This window comes from Culex quinquefasciatus, chromosome 3 (assembly GCF_015732765.1).
Source record: "Culex quinquefasciatus strain JHB chromosome 3, VPISU_Cqui_1.0_pri_paternal, whole genome shotgun sequence".
In the NCBI taxonomy this organism is placed as follows: Eukaryota; Metazoa; Arthropoda; class Insecta; order Diptera; family Culicidae; genus Culex; species Culex quinquefasciatus.
This window is the reverse complement of record NC_051863.1, coordinates 34,896,850-34,917,732: the sequence shown is the minus strand read 5'-3', so window position 1 is coordinate 34,917,732 and position 20,883 is coordinate 34,896,850. Positions and strand designations below refer to the sequence as shown.

At 38.2% G+C, this 20,883-nt stretch overlaps 2 protein-coding genes across 2 annotated transcripts; both read left to right on the top strand.

The window, feature by feature from the left end:
- The first annotated feature begins 13,407 nt into the window (after positions 1-13,407).
- LOC6049305 lies at positions 13,408-15,172 on the top strand. Its single transcript, XM_001867530.2, has 3 exons — positions 13,408-13,797; positions 13,855-14,586; positions 15,116-15,172. The coding sequence occupies exons 1-3, from the start codon at positions 13,408-13,410 to the stop codon at positions 15,170-15,172; spliced, it is 1,179 nt and encodes a 392-aa protein (XP_001867565.2).
- Positions 15,173-15,267: 95 nt separating this feature from the next.
- LOC6051073 (putative gustatory receptor 28a) lies at positions 15,268-16,584 on the top strand. The gene is made up of 4 exons (XM_038260732.1): positions 15,268-15,726; positions 15,800-16,228; positions 16,282-16,440; positions 16,501-16,584. Exons 1-4 carry the CDS (start codon positions 15,268-15,270, stop codon positions 16,582-16,584), a joined length of 1,131 nt encoding a protein of 376 aa, XP_038116660.1.
- The last annotated feature ends 4,299 nt before the right edge of the window (positions 16,585-20,883 follow it).

The following is a 20,883-nucleotide window of genomic DNA, read 5'->3' as shown; positions in this document are numbered from 1 at the left end:
CTTTGGCATTTTTCCAACTACTGGGAAAATATGCCAAATCAAAATATTTGTTGAAAATTTTAACCAAGCTACTCAAAGTTGCTTCTGGTATTTTTTTTAATTAAAGTTTAAAAATGCCATCCTCACCAGGGGCTTTCATATTTTTATTTTTTTTGATAATAGATTTATTTCATTCAGATCCGTATTAAAAACTTCATCTGATAAAAATGCTTGTTCAACAATATTCTGAAATTCTATTGAAATTCGATCTTCAATAGGACTCAAAACATTTAAGTTGAAATTATTAGCACTCTCAAACTGCTGAGCAAGTTTTTGAGCATTTTCCCCATTAGTTAATAGAATATTATCACCATCTTTTAAAGAAGGGATTGGTTTTTGAGGTTTCTTAAGAACCTTTGAAAGTTTCCAAAAAGATTTCGAATAAGGTTTAATTTGTTCGACATCTCTTGCGAACTTTTCATTTCGCAGGAGAGTGAATCTGTGGTCAATATCGCTGAGAAAATTATATTTTGCTATTTTGAACATTGTTGATACGACCCTTAGTTGCTGAGATATTACCGTGCGAAGGTTCAAAAACAGGAAAATTGATGTTTTCTAAGTCTTTTTCAAACAACCCACCATTTTCTAACGTCAATATCTCAGCAACTAATGGTCCGATTTTCAATGTTAAAATATTAAGCAATCGTGAAATTTTCCGATGTTTTCGAAAATAATGTTTTTTTTATTTTTTTTAAAATCAAGACTAACATTTCAAATGGGCCAAACATTTAATATTACGTCCTTTAGAAATGTTTGCTCTACTGCAAACATTACAGAAGAATGCAATTGTTTTCTACGTTGGAGACAATGCAAGAATAGTTACCAAAACCTTTTTTTTGTTTTAGAAACTATAGATTTTTCAACCTGCAGTCAACCAAACTTTAAAATCCACACCATTTTCACAACCATCACACAACAGTAGGAAACCTTTATTGTGCTGTTTGATGCGCTGAGAAAAGACGATAAACAACCCAAACGAGAAGCTGCACGCCACGGATGATGATGAGACGACGACGCCGCTTGACGTCTAACGATCCTGCACTGCGTGTGTGTGTGTGTTTGCAGCATTTCAAAGATAACGTTTTCCCATTCTTTGGCCAAACTCGTTGAGAAGAAAAACAGAGCCACACAAAAGCCCTGACATTTGCGAGTTTGCAGAACTGTAAAGTAACAGAAAAGTTATTCATAGTTTAGATTTCTCAACTTTTATGTTTTGTAACTAATTGTTTTTTTTTCCAGAATTTACAAAATTTAGAGCGCATAAGTCCAAGCGACATTTTCACACCCCTGCCGGAAAAGTCTCATCACCGCCGGTGCATGACCGTGTGCACACGATGCTTCAAAGTGCAATCCTTGATCTGAGCGAAACTCCTCGAGCGATTCACGTCGAAGGAAGATGGGTTTTCTGCATTGTTTTGATTTTCCTTTGTTTTTCTCGCGCCCCCGCAGGGAAATCCCGAGTATCTTTTCCACGGCACGCACACCCACACATTGACAGGTGGTGGTTTTCGGGATTGCAGCCTCAATCGGAGGTTTCCACTTTCCAGGAGCGGTGTTGTGCCATGTTTGCTGGCTGATTAGATTGACGCTTGACTGGTTAGCGCCGGCTTCAATCAAGCTGAGAAGTTGCTGCTGCTGCTCGGTGATTGAAAACTGTGATTGTTGCTTGTGGGTGGTAGACTTCTTGATGTTTTGCCAGTACGTTATACATAAATTAAGGAGGATGCATTCCAAGGCATTGATTTGGGTGCTCTCCTTCTGTAGAATAAGATCGCAAACAGTTCTGAAAACATTCCAATATCAGACAAAATATTGTTTCGCTCAAACCTTCAAGTTATAAAGACACTATAAAGTTTTTGTTTTGTTCAGTTCACAGTTCAAATACTGTGCAAAAACAAGCTTTGGATGATTTGACCTGAAATTATGTCAAGATGTTTCACCATTTTGTAGAACCGACCTCAACAAAACTCCTCCCACTTTCACAAGCAACTGCCCCCCAATGCTTCAATATTGGCAAACATAAACCAACCCAGTGAAAGTTAACATTTGCTACACCAATAAATCAAGTTCTGCAACGTCCCCCTTCCCAGCCTTAAATCAGCATTGATTTCCGATGTGGAGCCAAAACCATTAAATTCACCTAACCTCTTACCCCGTGTTCCACCTTCGTTGCCATCGTCGTCGTCGATCAAATCTTCCATAAATCCGTCCACTGCAAATGTCATCCCCGTCTGGTCTGGTTCGCTCACAAATCTGATTGAATCAAGCGAGAAGAGCAGCGACAAGACTTGATGCGAATCTGGGCCAGGATGGGCGAAATTTCCGCACAACATAAATTGCATCACTCACAGGGCAAACAGAACAACATCATACTTGTCATAAATGTATCAACAAATTCTACTTGAAACATGTTTCGACCCAAATCAACCACATTTACCCCATGCCAAAGGGCTTTACTGAAGTTCATGCTGCAGAACGAATGCAACGCAGCAGGTGTTGGCATATGACATTAGCATTGAAACGTGAACTCGACTCGACATTAATCTCTGGATTGAAGTGGAATCGATTTATTGCATGAAAGCTGCGTTTGGAATGTGAATTGGTAGAAGTTGTTGTCACCAGCATCTGATGTTCAAGTGATTGTAAATTCAGATTTAATTGCATATTTGTAAGATTTTTATTGCAAAATTTGCACCGAATCCATCGGCAGTGTAAATAAAATCTGGACATAAGTAATTTGCACATGAAAAGCATACCCCTGCGCAATTCTCTGAGATTTCGGTCATTCGATTATTTTTGTATTTTTAATCCGGCTGAAACTTTTTTGGTGCCTTTGGTTTGCCCAAACAAGCCATTTTCCATCATGAGTTTGTCAATATAATTTATCATACAAATTTGGTAGATGTCAATACAAAAATGATTATGAAAATTAAAAAATCTGTATCTTTTGAAGGATTTTTTGGTGTCTTCGGCAAAATTATACGTATGAATAAGGACTACACTGAAAAAATGAAACACGGTAAACAAATTTTTGGTTAATTTTAATATCACTTTTTGTCACTAAAACTTGATTTGCAAGAAAAAAAAAACTGTTTTTTATTATTTTTATTTGCTGATATGTTTAAGGGGACATCAAATACAAACTTTTCAGAAATTTCCAGAACGGTAAATTTGTTTTTACCGAGTTATGAATTTTTGAATTAATACTGATTTTTTGGAAAAATCGAAATATTGGTCGCAATTTTTTTTCAACTTCATTATTCGATGTAAAATTGTATTTGAAATCAAAAAGTACTTACCCTCTACAACCCAAACCAACCGACTAAAAAAAATAACCAATTTTTGATCTTTAGCATTGGAAAGAAGAACTTGTAGAATTTTAGAAAATTTATGGGTTGGAAATTTTACTTATTTTATGTGACTTTGCCAAAGTTTTTAAAATTGTATTTTTTTAGGGGTCAACTATGGCTGTGACTTTTACTACCATTTCTTATATTTTAAGTAAAAAGAAGTATGCAGTAATTTTTCTAGTGTCCCAGACTATGCCACTACGAATTTTTTTTAACAATTTGAATGATAATGATATTTCATAGCAGAAAATGTGAAAAACAAGAAAAAATTGGAAAAGTGATTGTAAAAATTAGATTAGATCGGAAAAATGCAATAATAGGATTAAGGTTAGTAGAATAGGATAAATACTATTAGAAACAAACATGAACTGAACAAGATAAATGGGTAATTCTCTACCAACTCACACGAAATCGGGAAAAGTTGCCCCGACCCCTCTTCGATTTGCGTGAAACTTTGTCCTAAGGGGTAACTTTTGTCCCTGATCACGAATCCGAGGTCCGTTTTTTGATATCTCGTGACGGAGGGGCGGTACGACCCCTTCCATTTTTGAACATGCGAAAAGAGGTGTTTTTCAACAATTTGCAGCCTGAAACGGTGATGAGATAGAAATTTGGTGTCAAAGGGACTTTTATGTAAAATTAGACGCCCGATTTGATGGCGTACTCAGAATTCCGAAAAACGTATTTTCATCGAAAAACACTAAAAAGTTTTAAAATTCTCCCATTTTCCGTTACTCGACTGTAAAAATTTTGGAACATGTCATTTTATGGGAAATTTAATGTACTTTTCGAATCTACATTGTCCCAGAAGGGTCATTTTTCATTTAGAACAAAATTTTTCATTTTAAAATTTCGTGTTTTTCTAACTTTGCAGGGTTATTTTTTAGAGTGTAACAATGTTCTACAAAGTTGTAGAGCAGACAATTACAAAAATTTTGATGTATAGACATAAGGGGTTTGCTTATAAACATCACGAGTTATCGCGATTTTACGAAAAAAAGTTTTGAAAAAGTTAATTTTTGCGTTTCTCTTTGTTTCGTCGTCCGTGTCTGTCGCGGGTGACCATGAATGGCCATGATCGATGACGACCAACTTTTTCAAAACTTTTTTTCGTAAAATCGCGATAACTCGTGATGGTTATAAGCAAACCCCTTATGTCTATATATCAAAATTTTTGCAATTGTCTGCTCTACAACTTTGTGGAACATTGTTACACTCTAAAAATAACCCTGCAAAGAAAAACACGAAATTTTAAAATGAAAAATTTTGTTCTAAATGAAAAATGACCCTTCTGGGACAATGTAGATTCGAAAAGTACATTAAATTTCCCATAAAATGACATGTTCCAAAATTTTACAGTCGAGTAACGGAAAATGGGAGAATTTTAAAACTTTTAGTGTTTTTCGATAAAAATACGTTTATTCGGAATTCTGAGTACGCCATCAAATCGGGCGTCTAATTTTACACAAAAGTCCCTTTGACACCAAATTTCTATCTCATCACCGTTTCAGGCTGCAAATTATTGAAAAACACCTCTTTTTCACATGTTCAAAATGGAAGGGGTCGTACCGCCCCTCCGTCACGAGATATCAAAAAACGGACCTCGGATTCGTGATCAGGGACAAAAGTTACCCCTTAGGACAAAGTTTCACGCAAATCGAAGAGGGGTCGGGGCAACTGCTGTGTGAGTTGGCGGAGAATTACCCAAATGGGTAATTTCACCTTATCTGTACACAAAAAAGGACTAATTCGAAATCGACTTTTTCTGAACAAGCTCAAATTTGATGGAGCCATTGATACCATCAAAACATGTAAGAATCCCGATTTTCAACCAAATTGGACCACCCCTTCATTTTTGGCACCGCCCCAAGTAGAAGAAAATTGAGTGTAAAGTTTTCCATTGCGCAAAATGCATCAAAGTTTGATTTCTATCGAAAATCTGATGACGCAATTCGATTCAGCGTCAAATTTCCTTAAAAAATATCTGTCGAGTTTTGCACTATCATATTTTTGTTTCCGAGATATGACCATTTGACAAAAAGAGGTTTTTTGATAAAATGAAGAAATTGGCAAAACTTCGGGGCAATGCCAAACAAGAAGAGTGGTGCATTTTGTTTCCAAATCGGGATTCTTACATGTTTTGATATTATCAATAGCTCAATCAAATTTGCGCTTGATCAGAGAAATTGCATTTCGAATAGCGTACCAGTTGGCGCGAAATGACCCAAATTTAAATTACTAAAAATGAAACAAGAAAAACATAAAACAAGAAAAGTAAAATTTTTCGTAGGAAAAAAAGCTCAAAATTACGGAAAAAAACTTTAAGAAAAAAAAATTGGCGGTTGAGGGTTAAGTGACGTTTCAAAAAGTGCACCGTTTTCAAGTTCTAACCATTTTTAGGTAACTTTTTTGAAAATAATAACGGTTATCCATTTTTTTTAAATAAGTGCTCGTGTTTGCCCACTTTTGAAAATAAAAATGAAGAGCTGAGAAAATTCTTTATATTCTACTGTTTAGAACTTTGTTGATGTGACTCTTAGTTGCTGAGATATTGCCATGCAAAGATTTTAAAACAGGAAAATTGATGTTTTCTATGTCTCAACCTAACAACCCACTATTTTGTAATGTCGATATCTCAGCTAATGGTCCGATTAACAATGTTAAAATATGAAGCATTCGTGAAATTTTCTTTTCGATAACAATATTTTCATTTTTATTAAATCAAGACTCACATTTGATAAGGGCGATAAGGGCGAATGTTGAAACTTTTTTTAAATCTGTTTTCAGGACATTAAAATATACATACAGAAATTTGGTTGTATCATTCTCGAGATATAGCTACATGAAGTATGAATGTTCAAGAAACGGGTGCCATACTGCTCTCACCAAATCGGCTCAAAATGTTGGTGAAGACTAGTTTAACCAGTCCTGTGTGCATGACGATGGCCGATTTTCAAATGGTTTGTTTTTAAAAAGATAAAAATATTTTTTTATGATTTTCATACAAAAAATCGAAAGTTTTTGATTTTTGTATTTTTTTAAATTTTCAAATTTCAGCCAATTTGGACTATCCTATTTCGAGATCTCGTGGCATCCATAAATCAACTCGGTGTTCAGAGAAAAACGCTTGCTAAGTTTGACAGTTCGCATTGCATAATTATGTAACTTACTTTAATCCTAATATATCTACGTGAAACTTTCAGGATCGATTGAAAATCATCGTTTAAGTGGATTTAATCAATTTTCTGCAATATTAAATTTTGTGATTTTCTACATGTATGCAACCTCTTAAATAATACGTGCCCTAAAATCTTTCGGGTAGTTTTTAAAAGTAGAACGAGAGAGTTTTTTCTTATGAAATCATGTGCAAGATTATCGAAAATTATAAGCTTAGGCTGGTACAATTATTTTTAAAAGTTTTTGTCAACCCCCCCCCCCCCTTCAAAATTGGCCCGAAAAATCAGGGGGCAAAAAAAATATTTTTACAATAAGCTTCAAAATTTCAATGAAAATTCATGTGCAACCAGCTAAAATCAAATTAAAATACATTCTTCTGCGTTTAAAATCAATTTTAGCATGTTTGGGTTTATTAAAAAATCTTAAGATTTTTTGAAAATTTTCGATGCAAAATCTTTTTTTTCGATACAATTTTTGTTTTTGTCAGATCTTAGATTTTTTGAAAACTAATGATTGCAAAACAACTGAACTAGTGTAAAATGCATTTTAAAACACTTTTTTTCATTTAAATGTCAAGACTATGGCTTGTTATTTAATTTTTTATATTTTTTTATTTTTTTGCCCCCCCCCCCTTGACCTCGACCAGGGCCGAGGGACAAAAACTTTTTTAAATATTTGCATCGGCCTTATTATTGCCAAACCATGAGTTTAATAAAAATGTTGATTTTGAAGGTAAAAACACATTTTTTTCAAAAAATCATAGGTTTACGCTATTTGTTCATAGGTGGCGACATGTGTCTTTTAGCTTTGCTGCAAATTCTCTATTAAATTTTCTACAAAGAGCGTAGTCGGGGCAAAATGCACCGCTGAAAAAACAGCGGTGTCATCTAGTTATGACTAGTGAAAACTGCTTTTACTCGGTGCATTTTGCTCCATGTTGTGGTGCATTTTGCCCTGTTGGTGTAATGCATTTTGCCCCAATGTTCCGGTGCATATTGCCCCGCATGGTTGTTTGAAATGAATCAGAAATGTTTTTAGAAATTTGATATTTTCAAACAATTTTGAGGTTTTTTTAAGACTTTTATCACATGGATGACGAAGAATAATAGTTGGTTTAGAACATCGAACAAAATTCTTCCACAGTAATGCTGTTCTGGTTGAGATATCACAGTTTTCCCTTAGGTCAAGGGTGCTCAAAGTTTTTGAAGGCCGGGCCAAATTTGAAGCTCAAATGAGCTTGCGGGCCAAATTAACAAAAAGGGTTATTTAAAAAAATAATTTATATTAACTTGAAATAATATGTCAGTTGAAGATTTTTGTAATTTATGTTATTTTTACATAACATTAATTAATAACATTTTCGTTAATTAAAATTGTAGAAAACACAAAATGACAGTTTTTTATAAGTATTATTTTGAGTGTTTTAGGCATATGAAAAAAATTGTGTGTACTAGTGTTTTCATTAAATTTTAAAGGTTTTTTTTATATATTTCGAAAATGGTGACATGTAATCTGAACAATTTATGAAACGGCGTAATTTTATCTGTAACTAAAGAAAAGCCGAAAATTCATAATTTCAACAAAAAAAATAAAAATGTTAAAACACTCTTAAATTTTGCAATCTCAAAATTCAAAAAAAAGTAACAAAAACGGTTTTAGCGAAAAACACTTATCGCAATTTTAATTGATTTCAGCTGATTGCACTTAAATTTTCATTGATATTATGAAGCATTTTTTAAAAAACCTGATTATTTAAGCGATTTTTTTAAAAATGGGGAAGGAGGGGAGGGTTGGTTATCAAAAGCATTGTAAAATATTTGCAACAACCTTAATTCTCCGATTTCAACATTTTGTCAATCAGATTCGTTATCCTGCCAACATAAGTATGAATCCCGAGGGAAGATTGATAGTCAGATCATAAAAATAGTCATTAGGACTTTCAAATTAATATAGAATACTTTTGCAATTATTACAGATTTCTACCTTAGTCAAATTTAAACGTTTTATAGACATTTCCAAAAATGCTTTATTAATGTTTTGACGATATTTACTTAGTTTTAAGATTTAAAAGAAATGTGTTTCGAAAAATGAAGTTCAAAATATTAATAAATCATTAGTTTTTACATTACAAAAAAATAAAAACATATTACTCTGTTTTTTTTAAATAATCTTAAATTTTAAAAAGTATGAAATCACTTTACTTAGCAAATTTAGAAGGTTTTTTTTATTCTTCCTTCTCTTGAAAAATCCATTGTTAGAATATCCAATTACATCAAAATGAACTATAGTACAAATCATAGTTGAAAGGAACTCCAAAACTCTATTAGGTTATAAGAATTACGAAATTGTGAATTGATTATTCACTAATAAAAACTAATTGAATTGAATTGACATCACTTTACAAGTGTTCCACGGGCCATTTTACATGATCATTCAAAATGGCTCCGCGGGCCACAAAACAATACCTCGCGGGCCACGTTTGGCCCGCGGGCCGTACTTTGGTCACCCCTGCCTTAGGTGGTGCATATTCCCCTCTCTCCCTCTAAATGTTTGACATTGTCTAGTCCAAAATAAATTGACGATTGAATTTTCTGAATTGTTCACAGTCAATAGAGTGTTCCCCAATTTCATTCAGTTATATTAAATTAAATCACCTACACAGTACTTGGCAGTGCAGCTGAAAAGCATTTACGTTCCCGAACCATCTCGGTGCCAAAATCTTTATTTCCAAGGCGTGCAGCCAGTTCAAACACTGTTGTTAAGTACACTTTTACTAAACATCCACTCCCAACCCTGTTTCTTTTTGTTGCCCTAAGCAGGTTTGCTGCCAGTGTAATCCCGGTAATGTGCTGTGTGCTGTTCTCCGGTAGACCAAACATCCCCTCTGGCAAGCAGCAACAGCCACGATAATCACATTTTCGCCTGAATGCAGGCAACAAACACCCGGAACACGAACGAACCGAACGAACGGTTGCACGCCGATGCTCAAGAAAGGAAAAGCAAAGGAAAAGAAAGTCTATACTTACAGCAAACAACGCAGAAACGCCAAAATGTCTGCAATTCGGTAATAGAAGCTTTAAACAAATTGACAGCATTAATCTTGCACTAGAGAAGAGATTGCTAGCCAGCAGGATGGAAGACTCTATTTTCTTCTTCAACGAGAGGGAGCTTTTTACTGGCCAGGATCGCCCAGTCGTGGTTTCCCGATGATGGAACGGTTTGTGAGCAGAATTTTCAGTTGGATTTATGGTGTTTGATGTTTATTTTCTATTTAGGAAATTAGCCATTACATTAATTTTTCCGTTCCAGCCAAATGAAACTACATTAAAGAAAAAATCGAGGTTCTCTACAGCTCAAAAACACACAAAAACACACAAAAAACCAACCAAAAGTGTTAAAGAGCACTTTGTTTTTAAGGTTTCCTGCCCCCAGAGAGTGAGAGCAAAAGTTATTAGAGTCATTTGGACGTGCTCCAAATTAGTATGTGTGTGCAATGGAGTGCATCCTATTTTTTGTGCTGCACTCCTTTGGGAGAACAAAGTTGGGGAAAAGTTTTTCGAAACATGGCCAATGGCTTGGTTCGTTGTGTTGATAGTTGTAAAGAGATTTCTTCAAATGCCTTGAAATTGGTTGGTTGGTTGACTTCTTTTTAAACTAACTGGATAAAAATCTTTGTTTACATTTCAAAAAATAACTTTGAAAGTTGTTCATCAAAATGAACACTACTCAGATTTGAAACGTAATTTAATATGTTTTGATGTTATAAACAGATTATTAAAAAAATATGAGAGAATTTTTATTAACAATTTGATTTTAAAAACTAAATTCAAATTTCATTTCACTTCATTTTTTATCTGGGTACTGAATAGTGGTTCGCAAAGCGGCCTCAATTTAGAACTGTCAAAGCGGAACCAATTTACTGTTTGCAAAATGCTCCCAAGAAGCATTTTTTCCTGAGATAACAAATAAGTCGATGGTGTCGAACTTTTGAAGTATTCGAAGTCAATTAATCTTAGAAAGAGCGATGAAATCGAGATTGGCATAATTCGTCACTATCATTTCAGTAAGCACTTTATCTTACGCAAAGCTAATGTTTATGATGCATTTTGAAATGTAAACGACGAATTATCAATAACTTTGAATGACACCTGCGACATAATATAGAATAATCTTACACGGATATTATCACTGCACTTTAAACACTCATAATCTCGAAACATCCATTATGATTAGGGTTAGTGAAATTTCACGATTTCGCGGACAGCGTGAAATCCGCGAAATTTTGCTTTTTCCGTGAAATCCCGTGAAATTTTATGTTTGTGAAGATTTGTAACGATATTTCTTAAAAAAAATTATCAAACTCAAATAGGAATGAAAATAATCTTATGAATTACTGTAGAATTAAGCAAATGAAAACCCTGGTTCAATTACTAATACAGAGTTAGTGATTTCTGACGATTTCGTTGACAGCGTGAAATTTATCAATTTCCTCAAATATTTTTTTCAAATAACAACATAATAAATATATCATCCATAAAGACTGATTAAGTAAATTTTATTAGTTTTCAATTGAAAAGCATGATATGTACCATTTGAAGATCCTCCTTTTAGAAACTAACTAAATTTAGTAATATCTTCATTCGCTGCAATAAAAATTTAACTGCTATTTTATTTGAAACATAAAAATGAAATAAATAAAAACGAAGAGTATTTCTTTAAAACTTTTAAAAACATTTCAGGTTTTTTCCTGTTGAGTCCTGTTTAATTTTAACGATATTTGCTTATTTGGGTGGATGATTCCCGTGAAAGTTAAAAAAATACTACTTTTTTGTTTTCTGTTCTCATTTTCAATAAAATTTTTGACTTCGTTACAGATAACATTATTTTTGCCTTTGATTTTAAGTTTTGGATAAGTGAGATGAAAACTAAAAAAAATATATTTTTCATTTGCTAAAGTGACGTTCTACGCATAATTGTCCCATGTAATTTTTGGACGAATCTAACTTTTTTTCATTTTTAAGCTTAATTTTACAAATATTTTCAGAAAAACACATAAAATCTAATACTTTGTTCAGAAAATCATTGAAAACAACACCAAGTCTGTTTACCTCATCGTTGAACTTCTACGCGTAAGTGTCCCACCAAGTATTTTCTATCGCGAAATCATGAGTTTTAAGAAGCATTTCATCTTGTGTACCTGTTTAGCTGTAAGAGGATTACAAATGAGGGTGATAAAATGTTAACCGGGGTGAATAGGGACATATAGGGCGAAAAGGGACCCACGGGACAATTATGCGTAGAAACACAGAAAATGAGTATATGTTCAGTAAATGAGAATACGCATGCCCTAAATTTTGTTTCAAAAAATATATAGAGGTCATCCATAAAACAAGTTGAAACTTTTTTGAAAATTTGGAGGATTTTTTTGTCACGTTCAAATTTAGTGTAGTTATTTTAGTTTATCGAAGAATAATATATAATTAAGCATAAAAAGTAGTTTTAGTGATTTAAACATAAGATTTTCAGAGTTATTCAAACTTTTTTCACGTTCCGCGAAATTTGCGTGAAATTTGGTGTTTTAAAATTGAGGTCCTCGTGAAATTTGCAATTTTCGAGCGTGAAAAATCACTAAGCCTAATTATGATTAACTAAATAACCAAACACCCATCGTTTGGTCTATGAACAAAACACGCTGCGAAGCTCTTAACTTCTAAGCAAAAAGTCTAACATCAACAGATCCAAAATGTTTCAAAACAAGTCATTTTAGCAGCAAAAAATATGTCACGCTTGAGCTTGAACATAGCCTTCTACTTTGTTTATGTTTACAGCTGTAGTGCAGTTGTACCCAGTCACGAAATATTCTAGCAGAGCTGGTTCTGCCAGATTCCTGCTAGAATGGTGGAACATTTCTGTTAGAATGCTGTAAGAATATCCAGCTCTGTAAGAACTCTGCTAGAATCCTGCTAGAACGTCGTGACTGGATATTAGCGGAGAGCAGTAGGGAGCATTCGAAAATCACGTTACGCTTAATGCTTTTCAGCATCCAGGATACAACCGCATCGACTCAATAAACAACTTACATTCATAATTATAAACAAATCTTCATTGTTCTTAAGTTTTCTTGACCTCCTTGACCTCCAGGTCCTCAAAGCCAAACATTTAAAAAAAAAGATAATTTTTAATGATCGATAACAATACTTTCTACTTTTGGCCAAAAGTAAATTGGTTCCACTTTGACAGTTCAAATTTGAAGTGTTTTGCGAACCACTATTCAGCACCCAGATTTGAAGCTTTAAAAAATCAGCTATATTTAATGCAGTCAGTAGTTTTTCTGCTGAAGTCCCATCAAATTATTATTATAAACATATTAATCTCTTTATGACATTGCATGTTGAGCGTTTTCCATTTTTTAACTTTCATAGAGCTCATGGTACTGGGATTAAAAGGCTTGTGATGTTTAATAAATGAGAAATCATTTTTCAAAATCCGCACTTTTAATTAAACGCCTTCAATTGACGTTCAAACTGCCTCTCTGGCAGGTATTAAAAACCGTTTAATAAAAATGTCGCCAACGCACGTTGTAACATTTTAAACCGTATAAATAAATAATTAAAATCCATTAATCACCAATTGTCCCCTCTAATTGATTCCGGCCACCGATGGCCACTTCTCCACCGCGCACCACCGTGCCCATTGTGGTGGTAATTCGATCTGCTTTACTAATTGAATCGAACCTCCCCCCCCCACCTTCCCGTCCGCAACATTTTCGACTCAACCAAATATTTTAATTTCGTGAAATATTGGCCAGGTGCCATCATTTATCACCTTGCCACGGGCCAGCATGGTTCTGCTGCGGGCGGCTCGGGGGACACTCCGCTGGTGGTTTCCCGTGGCCGGCACGCTGGGTAGTTTGAGCCCGTTGTACGTGGCGTTGAAGCTGTTTGGGGTAACGTTGATAACGGTGGGGGATCAGGATCGGGTGCGGGTCACGTTGGCCGATTGGTGCTTGCTGGCGATCGTCACGGGGGTTAAGGTTTGGGGAGGTTTGGACGGGATCGTTCGCGGGTATTGGAAGGGGTTTGTGGACTCGGAGGTGGAAGTTATAGAGTACTGCTTGGGATTCTCGCTGATTGTGATGATTTTGGTGGTGTTGGTTGTTCCTTTTTATGTTATGTTGCATTTGAAGAGAGTTGAGGACTTGTTGGGTGATTTGAAGGCGTTCGATGAAGAGGTTAGCATTGAAGGGATTGATGAAGTTTTGTGAGGTTGTTGATTGCCCATTTTACAGCTGCAACGGTTGGGATATCCACGAAACCACAGATATTACCACTTCATAACTACCACAGTCGTGACGAGCTGTCTTGTGGTGATTGGTTTGGTAATGCTATCGACGCTTATCCCAAGGGATACGAAGTGGCTGCTGGAAACATGGCTCTTTCTGGCGATCGTCAATGCCAGCAGTGCCGGGTACACGTTGTACCACACCGCACTGAACATGGCCATACTTGTGATCCACAGCCGACTCCAGCTGATGAACCGATGCGTTCAGGAACGTCTGGAACGAGATACCGGTGGTGACGAAGCTGACGCTAGAACGAACCTGGTTGTGCAGCTGGCAAAGCTGTACGACAAGCTGTGCGATGCGAGCAGTGCGATCAGCGTCGTGTTCGGTGTTCCGCATGCCGTGTTCTTTATCAATATATTCTTCATGCACGTGGTCGCCTGCTACGCAATCCTGCGAGTTCTGCTGGGAATCGCTTCTGCGCGAGAAGCGGCCAACGCCTGGATCTACCTGGGGTGGTCCGGTTACTTCAACTCGTTTCTGTTCCAGACGGTGGTCTTCGATGCAGCGATGAAGCAGCAAACGGACAAGTTTTGTACCGCCGTACATCGCTGTCTGAACGCGGTTCATAATCTACCCGTGGTGGAACAGCTGCTGCAGCTTGCAGAGCAAGTGGCTTCGGACGCACCCAACATCACCTACTTTCTGTTTGAACTCCATCCGTCGGTTTTGGTGCAGGTAAGTGGTATTCCCCCAAACGAGGGAGTTCTGATTGCAAGCCGTCCCGACATCACGGACTACGACTTAAACTTCGACATCAGCCTACATAACACATACGTAACAAGTACACGGACCATATCCGTGTAGCATCAGTGAGTATGGTAGACTATTTTTTTGGTATATTGGGACGTTCTTAGTCATCTTAGGCCTTGCTGGAGTTAAGACCCCTGCATCTACAGCCATAACAAGCAACAGGTCATCGAATTTTGACCCCTGATCATATCAATGTAGTATCTGCGAGAATGGTAGACTATTTTGTTGGTGTATGAGGACATTCGAGAAGTCCTGTGCGTCTACCCCCGTAACAAGCACAGGAATTGTAATTTCAACTACGGTTCATATTCACACAGCAATTTGTCGAGATGGGCTATCAAAACATCTTCTTGAGCTATCCACTGCCAGGACGTATAACAAACTTGTCACAGAACTTCCCTCATTTAGGTGCGTATGCAAATAAACCATAAAAAAACAATCATCCACTTTACAGGCCTGCGGCGAGCTGGCCACCTACCTGGTGATCCTGATTCAGTTTGACATGCAATAGCGGCACGGTGTCAAATTACCACTCATCATGCACGAACTCCACGTTATTGGCACTAGTCACGAACAACAACACCGCACGAGCCAGCACTCTCCACCATGCGCTGGTTCCGAGTGGACAACTTCTACGACTCGTGGCGGCCGCTGTACCGCGTCACGCGATGTTTCGGGCTAACCTCGCTCACGTTCGACTTCCGCGAGCACACGGCCCGCCGCACCCTCACCGATCAGATGATCCTTATCGGGGGAGTGCTTCTGTTTTTGTTTGTGGTTTTTGGCTCGGTTGTGAACTTTCGAGCTAAGGTAACGGAGCTGTCCGATTCGTACCTGTTGAGTATTGGGCTGTTTGGAATAATTGGCGCACTGTCGGTCTCGCAACTGTTCGCTCTGCTTATGAACTACTACAATATGGAGAGGATCTTCAAGATAGCGGCCATCGTTGCGAGGGTCGATCAGCAGATTGGTACTCATTTGAGCTATAGGTGGAACTACCAGAAGGAACATTTTTTTGGAGTGCTGTTCATAGCGTGGGTTTACCTACAGTGGATACTGTTCACCGTAGGTTTATTGTGGAAGGTAGAACCGGCAAAAACATACGATAATGATGTTTTTACAATGGTAAAATCGATGACCTCCTTCCTGTGGACCATGTCGTCATACCAAACCAACGCGATCTTCATCATCAGCACGATGTGCGATAATTTGGAGGCGCTTCGCCGTACTGAACCAGCAGATCAGCCACCTGTACCAAGTTACGATAGCCCCAGCACACCCAAATACCAACCAATCGCTCAAGCTGATCAAGCGGATCGCGATCGTGCACGACCAGTTGGGTGATGCCATGCAGCTGTTCAATGTCTGCTTCTCGACGGAAGCACTGCTAAATCTAGCACCTGGATTTGCGTTCATCATTTTCGCACTGTTTGGGCTGGTGCACTCTTACGCCGCAAGTGACGACGAGCACACGCACAGTTGGGCCGCGTCCAACGTGATCTACGCTGGGATGTACGTTGTGCAGCTGGTGCAACTGATCGTGGTGGCGAGCCTGGTGAACTGCGAGGTGAGGACATCTTTGAATATTCTTATGATATTAAGAGTTTGAAGTCTTTACAGTGCAAGCATACAGCGATCCTCGTTCATAAGGTTGCCTGCTATGGAAGACATGATTCGGTCACCCTCCGAGAGCTCCGCATAGTGTCCCAACAGATGTGGCACAAAGCACCTGTAATCACCTGTGGACTGTTTTATTTCGATTGGGAGCTGATGTATACGGTAAGCGTTAGTTCTATCGTTTGTTCGGCTACTGACAAATTTATAAATTATGTATTCAAGATGGCTGGGTCACTTGCCTCATATCTGCTCATCTTGATTCAGTTCGATTTGGGCAACATTGACTACGCTAAGCTAAATGATTAATTGTCAATTGTAATTGGTGTAATAAACGTTGTTCTCAGTTGTTTCACTGTAGCATTCAGTTACAATGCGTTGGTTCAAGGTAAACGGTTTGCTCGACACGCTGCGTCCTGTTTACCTAGCATCCAACATTCTTCTAGTGAACTTTACCTCCTACAACTTTGCAACTCGAACCGTACATCGGACGTTGTTCGACCTGACCCGGTTCGTCTTCACCCTGCTGCTGGACGTCTTTCTGACGTGGCGTGCCATTCAAGCATGTCAAGCCTTCCTGAAGGGTACCGAGTCGATGCTCATCAACGGAGGCCTGTACGGATCGATCGTGCTGAACTTCCTCCTCACCTCGTCGATTCCGCTGTGGAACAGCCTCAACGGGACGGCGATATTCGAGATGTTCCAAGGTATAGAGGCCTGCAACGACGAGCTGCAGCCGCTGGGAGTTTGGATCGATCTGCAGAAGCGTCACCTCGCGTTCACGGTGTACGCGGTGCTGTCCACGAGCAACGGGTTCTTTGTGCTGATCATAAACTGGTTCTTTCCGTCCGTGGTGGAGAAAATCACCGTCCCCGACATGTTTCCGGACGGCTGGGCTATACTTGCCTTGTCGCGAACCAATTTCATCTCCGGGATCAGCAGTTGCTACAGTACCCTTACCCTGCTGGCCATCAGGAAATACTTCAACCTGCTAAATCAGACGGTGGCGTAAGCGTCCCAAATCACAAGTCTCGAAAGATTCTCACTCAGAACCTCCTTCCAGCAACTTCTTCCCAACCAGCATTGATTCAAATCCCTCCAACTCAGAACTCAACTCCGTGCAGCTAATCCGGAAGCTAGCCACCATGCACGACCGGCTCAGCCGCTCGGTAGAGCTGTTCAACCGCTGCTTCGCCACGCAGTTGCTGTTCCTCACCTGCTCGGGGTTCGGCTTCACGCTGTTCAGCACGTTCGGTGTGATTCACTCGTTTACGACGAACGCCCCGGAAGACGACCGTCGCATTGCCATGGTCAACATCGGGTACGACGGGTTGCTCATGATCACCATCGTGACGTTTGTGGTATTTTCGAGTTTGGTTAACGATGAGGTATGTATCTGTTTAAATTTTTGGTGTCATGCTCTTGATATCATCGTTACAGGGAAGGGCAACCGCTGTGATGATCCACAAGGCGATTGCGTATGGATCGTACGATAGACGAACCCTCCGGGAGTTGCGTGCCCTTTCGCAGCAGCTTGGGAGTCGATCAACGGTGATCTCCTGCGGTTTGATCGACTTTAACTGGGAGTTCTTCTTTACGGTTTGGTTTCTGGTGTGAGTTTGGTTTCGCTTGATAAGAAAATGCTCTTTTTCAGTTTATTGGGACTTTGACGTCATACCTCGTGATACTTCTGCAGTTTGATTTGGGAAATCTGAAAATGGCTTAAATATTTTCAATCAATAAACCGAAACATGATGAAGAGTATCTCTCAGAAACTCTGAAGGAAATCAATGAATATCTCGATTTTGTAATGTTTACCAGCTATAGTCGTCTTTGATCTGTGCTTGGGTCAGGGGAGCGACATCTATATCTCAGTACAGACAGCTCAACCGCAGCCAACACAAGCTGTTAATTACGGCACCAAAACAAAGCCAGATCAAAAGGGAGCTACACTCAAACCCCGATGGTTTGACACCAACTGTTGTCAAACGAACGGGGTCATGTTTTGGTTTGACACCCCTTTTACACAGAGTTCACACACACTACTAAACGTTTGTTTTGATAGTGTGCATGCGCGCCGTGTAAATAGTGACAGTTCGTCACTTTTTAGTTTGACTTTGATCAACCAACGGGATACAAATTAAAAAAGTGTCAAACGAAAAAGTGACCAAGTTTATCACTATTGGCACCAAAACAAAACTAGAACAAAAAAAAACATTTGTTCATTAGGGAACCAAAACAAAGCAACTGCGCACTGTAAAAAAGTACAAACCTTCAGGCATAAAATGAACAGAATCTGATAATGTTTTTCGATGTAAAATTATACCGCTTTTTTCGTTGAAAACGTAGTGTAAGTTATTGAGGTGATTTTTCTCAATTTATGTGCAAAATAATCTAATAAATTTGGGATCATTAGGAACACATCTGGCCGGTACCTTCAATAAAAATTGCACTTTTATCACACGAAACGTTTAACTTAACTACTGTGTAATTTGACATTGATCATAGCAAAGTGAATACTATTTGCTATTACTACAATAATTCAGAAGTCATGTAATAAAAAAAATTGAATTACAAAAAAAAAATGGTTTTTACTGTGCGTAGTTTTCGCGCGATATTAATCTCAACCCCCCAAGATGGCTGCCGTTAGCATCCCCCTGGCTTGGGACAGTCGCTAATTTTTCAAAAGCAGGAGTCAAGGAGCCATTATGGTACCGCAAACAAATAAACAAACTCGCACTTTTTCGTGTTTGACAGTTTGCCAATTTCGTAAACTTTTTTGTGTCAAACTAGCAAACAAGGCAAAATGTATATAGACTGACGTTTGTACAAACAAATCCAGGCAAACAAACAAAGCAGGCAAGCTGGCAAACTGTCAAAAAGTGCGAGTTTATTTCTCGTAGTGTAATAGCTCCTTCAGATTTTTTGTCTGAGTTAAGGTCGCTAAAAGAGGTATTAGACTATGGCAAACAAAAAATGTCGCACTTTTTGACAGTTTGACAGTTTGCCTGCTTTTTTGCCAAAACGTTAGCTTGCATACATTTTGCATTGTTTGCGAGTTTGGAAAACTGTCAAACACGAAAAAGTACGAGTTTGTTTGTTTGTTCGTGATAGTCTAATACCTTCTTAAAGATTAAAAATCTTAGTCTTTAATCTTCGGAAAGACTGAAATTTGATAAAAAAAAATCGAATATAATTCACCAACTTTAGTCGTCCTTGTTCTGCAGTTGGGTTTAATCAACTTTGTACGGGAGTTGTTGTCTAACTCTCCAAAAGCTGGAGTCAAATTAGAAGCCAGCGTTTGAGTAACCAAAGATTCAAAGTGTTAGGCCCTTAAACCCATACGATTACGGCTTAAACAACATAAATTTCCTCAAGTTCCTCCCCACTCCGGAACGCCGATTTTCAGAGGCTCGTACGTCAAACTTTCGGCACGTTGAGCATCATTTAACCCGTCACAATTACCTCGTTAACGGGGCCAAACTTTTTCTACACACATAACTCTGCTCTGCTTATTACACGGTTACCCGGAAACCCGGAAGTATGAAAAATGATGTCACATTTGCCAGAGTACTTACAATATATTTACCCCGAACGCAGGGGTCGCTAGAGAGAAAAGAAACTAAATTCAGTTGTTTCGAACGTACGCATACTATAGAGCGCACTTTTACAGTAGAACTTCGATGGTTTGACAACTTGCTTTGGAAATATCGTGGAGAATTTCCCTTGTCCGCTTAAAAAAGTGGAGCATAAACATTGGAGTCTTCAATCAAAGCGTTAAAATGTCAAACCACCGCAGTTCTACTGTGAAACTCACTTGCAAAAATACACATGAGCGAGCACGACTCGGCGAACAAATTGCTATTCTTCGCGTTTCCGGTTCCAACCCGGAACCCGGTGGAATGAACGGAATTCTTTCAAGTGTTGTGAAAAAAATGTAAGCGGGTGTGTGAGTGTGTGTGTCACATAGAAGGTGACACGGAGAACAATGCCATTGCATTACATTCTTGTAGACAATATATGACACTAAAGAAGAAAAAAAAACTGCGAAAAAAAGTTTTGCGTGCGAGTTACATGAATAAAATTACGTCAAAATGTGTTCAAGAAGTTCATTAATTTGGTGGAATACTTGTCGAGCACGATCTCGTTTGAGCGATGTAGAATGAAGGAGGATGTAACTTTTGGATGCTGCAAATGTTCAGTTATTACCATTAAAAATAAAATGTTACTCTAAGACTTGCTGTCATCAATATCCCGCTATAATTGGACAACCACACAGTCTGCTGAAGTGGGTGTGTGCTCTGAAACCACATTATTATCGATAACTTCACCCCAAACCGCAACTCAACACTTGCGCTTCTCTGCAGAGTAGTTTTGGGATTGACCTTTTCCACACAAGCGCACACAAACACACGAGTCCTTCAACGCGTGGGGGAGTGCAATTTTGGTCTTTTGAACTAGAAACGTAGAAAGCCTTCAAGCGAGAGGTTTGCCAAATCACCCGGAATATCATGCGGCCGGAATCACGTCCTTGTCCGGATGCGAACTCAAACTGGCATAGTCGCTGGATCGTTGAAGGTTGGCTGTAACCCTTTCGAGTCCGAGTTA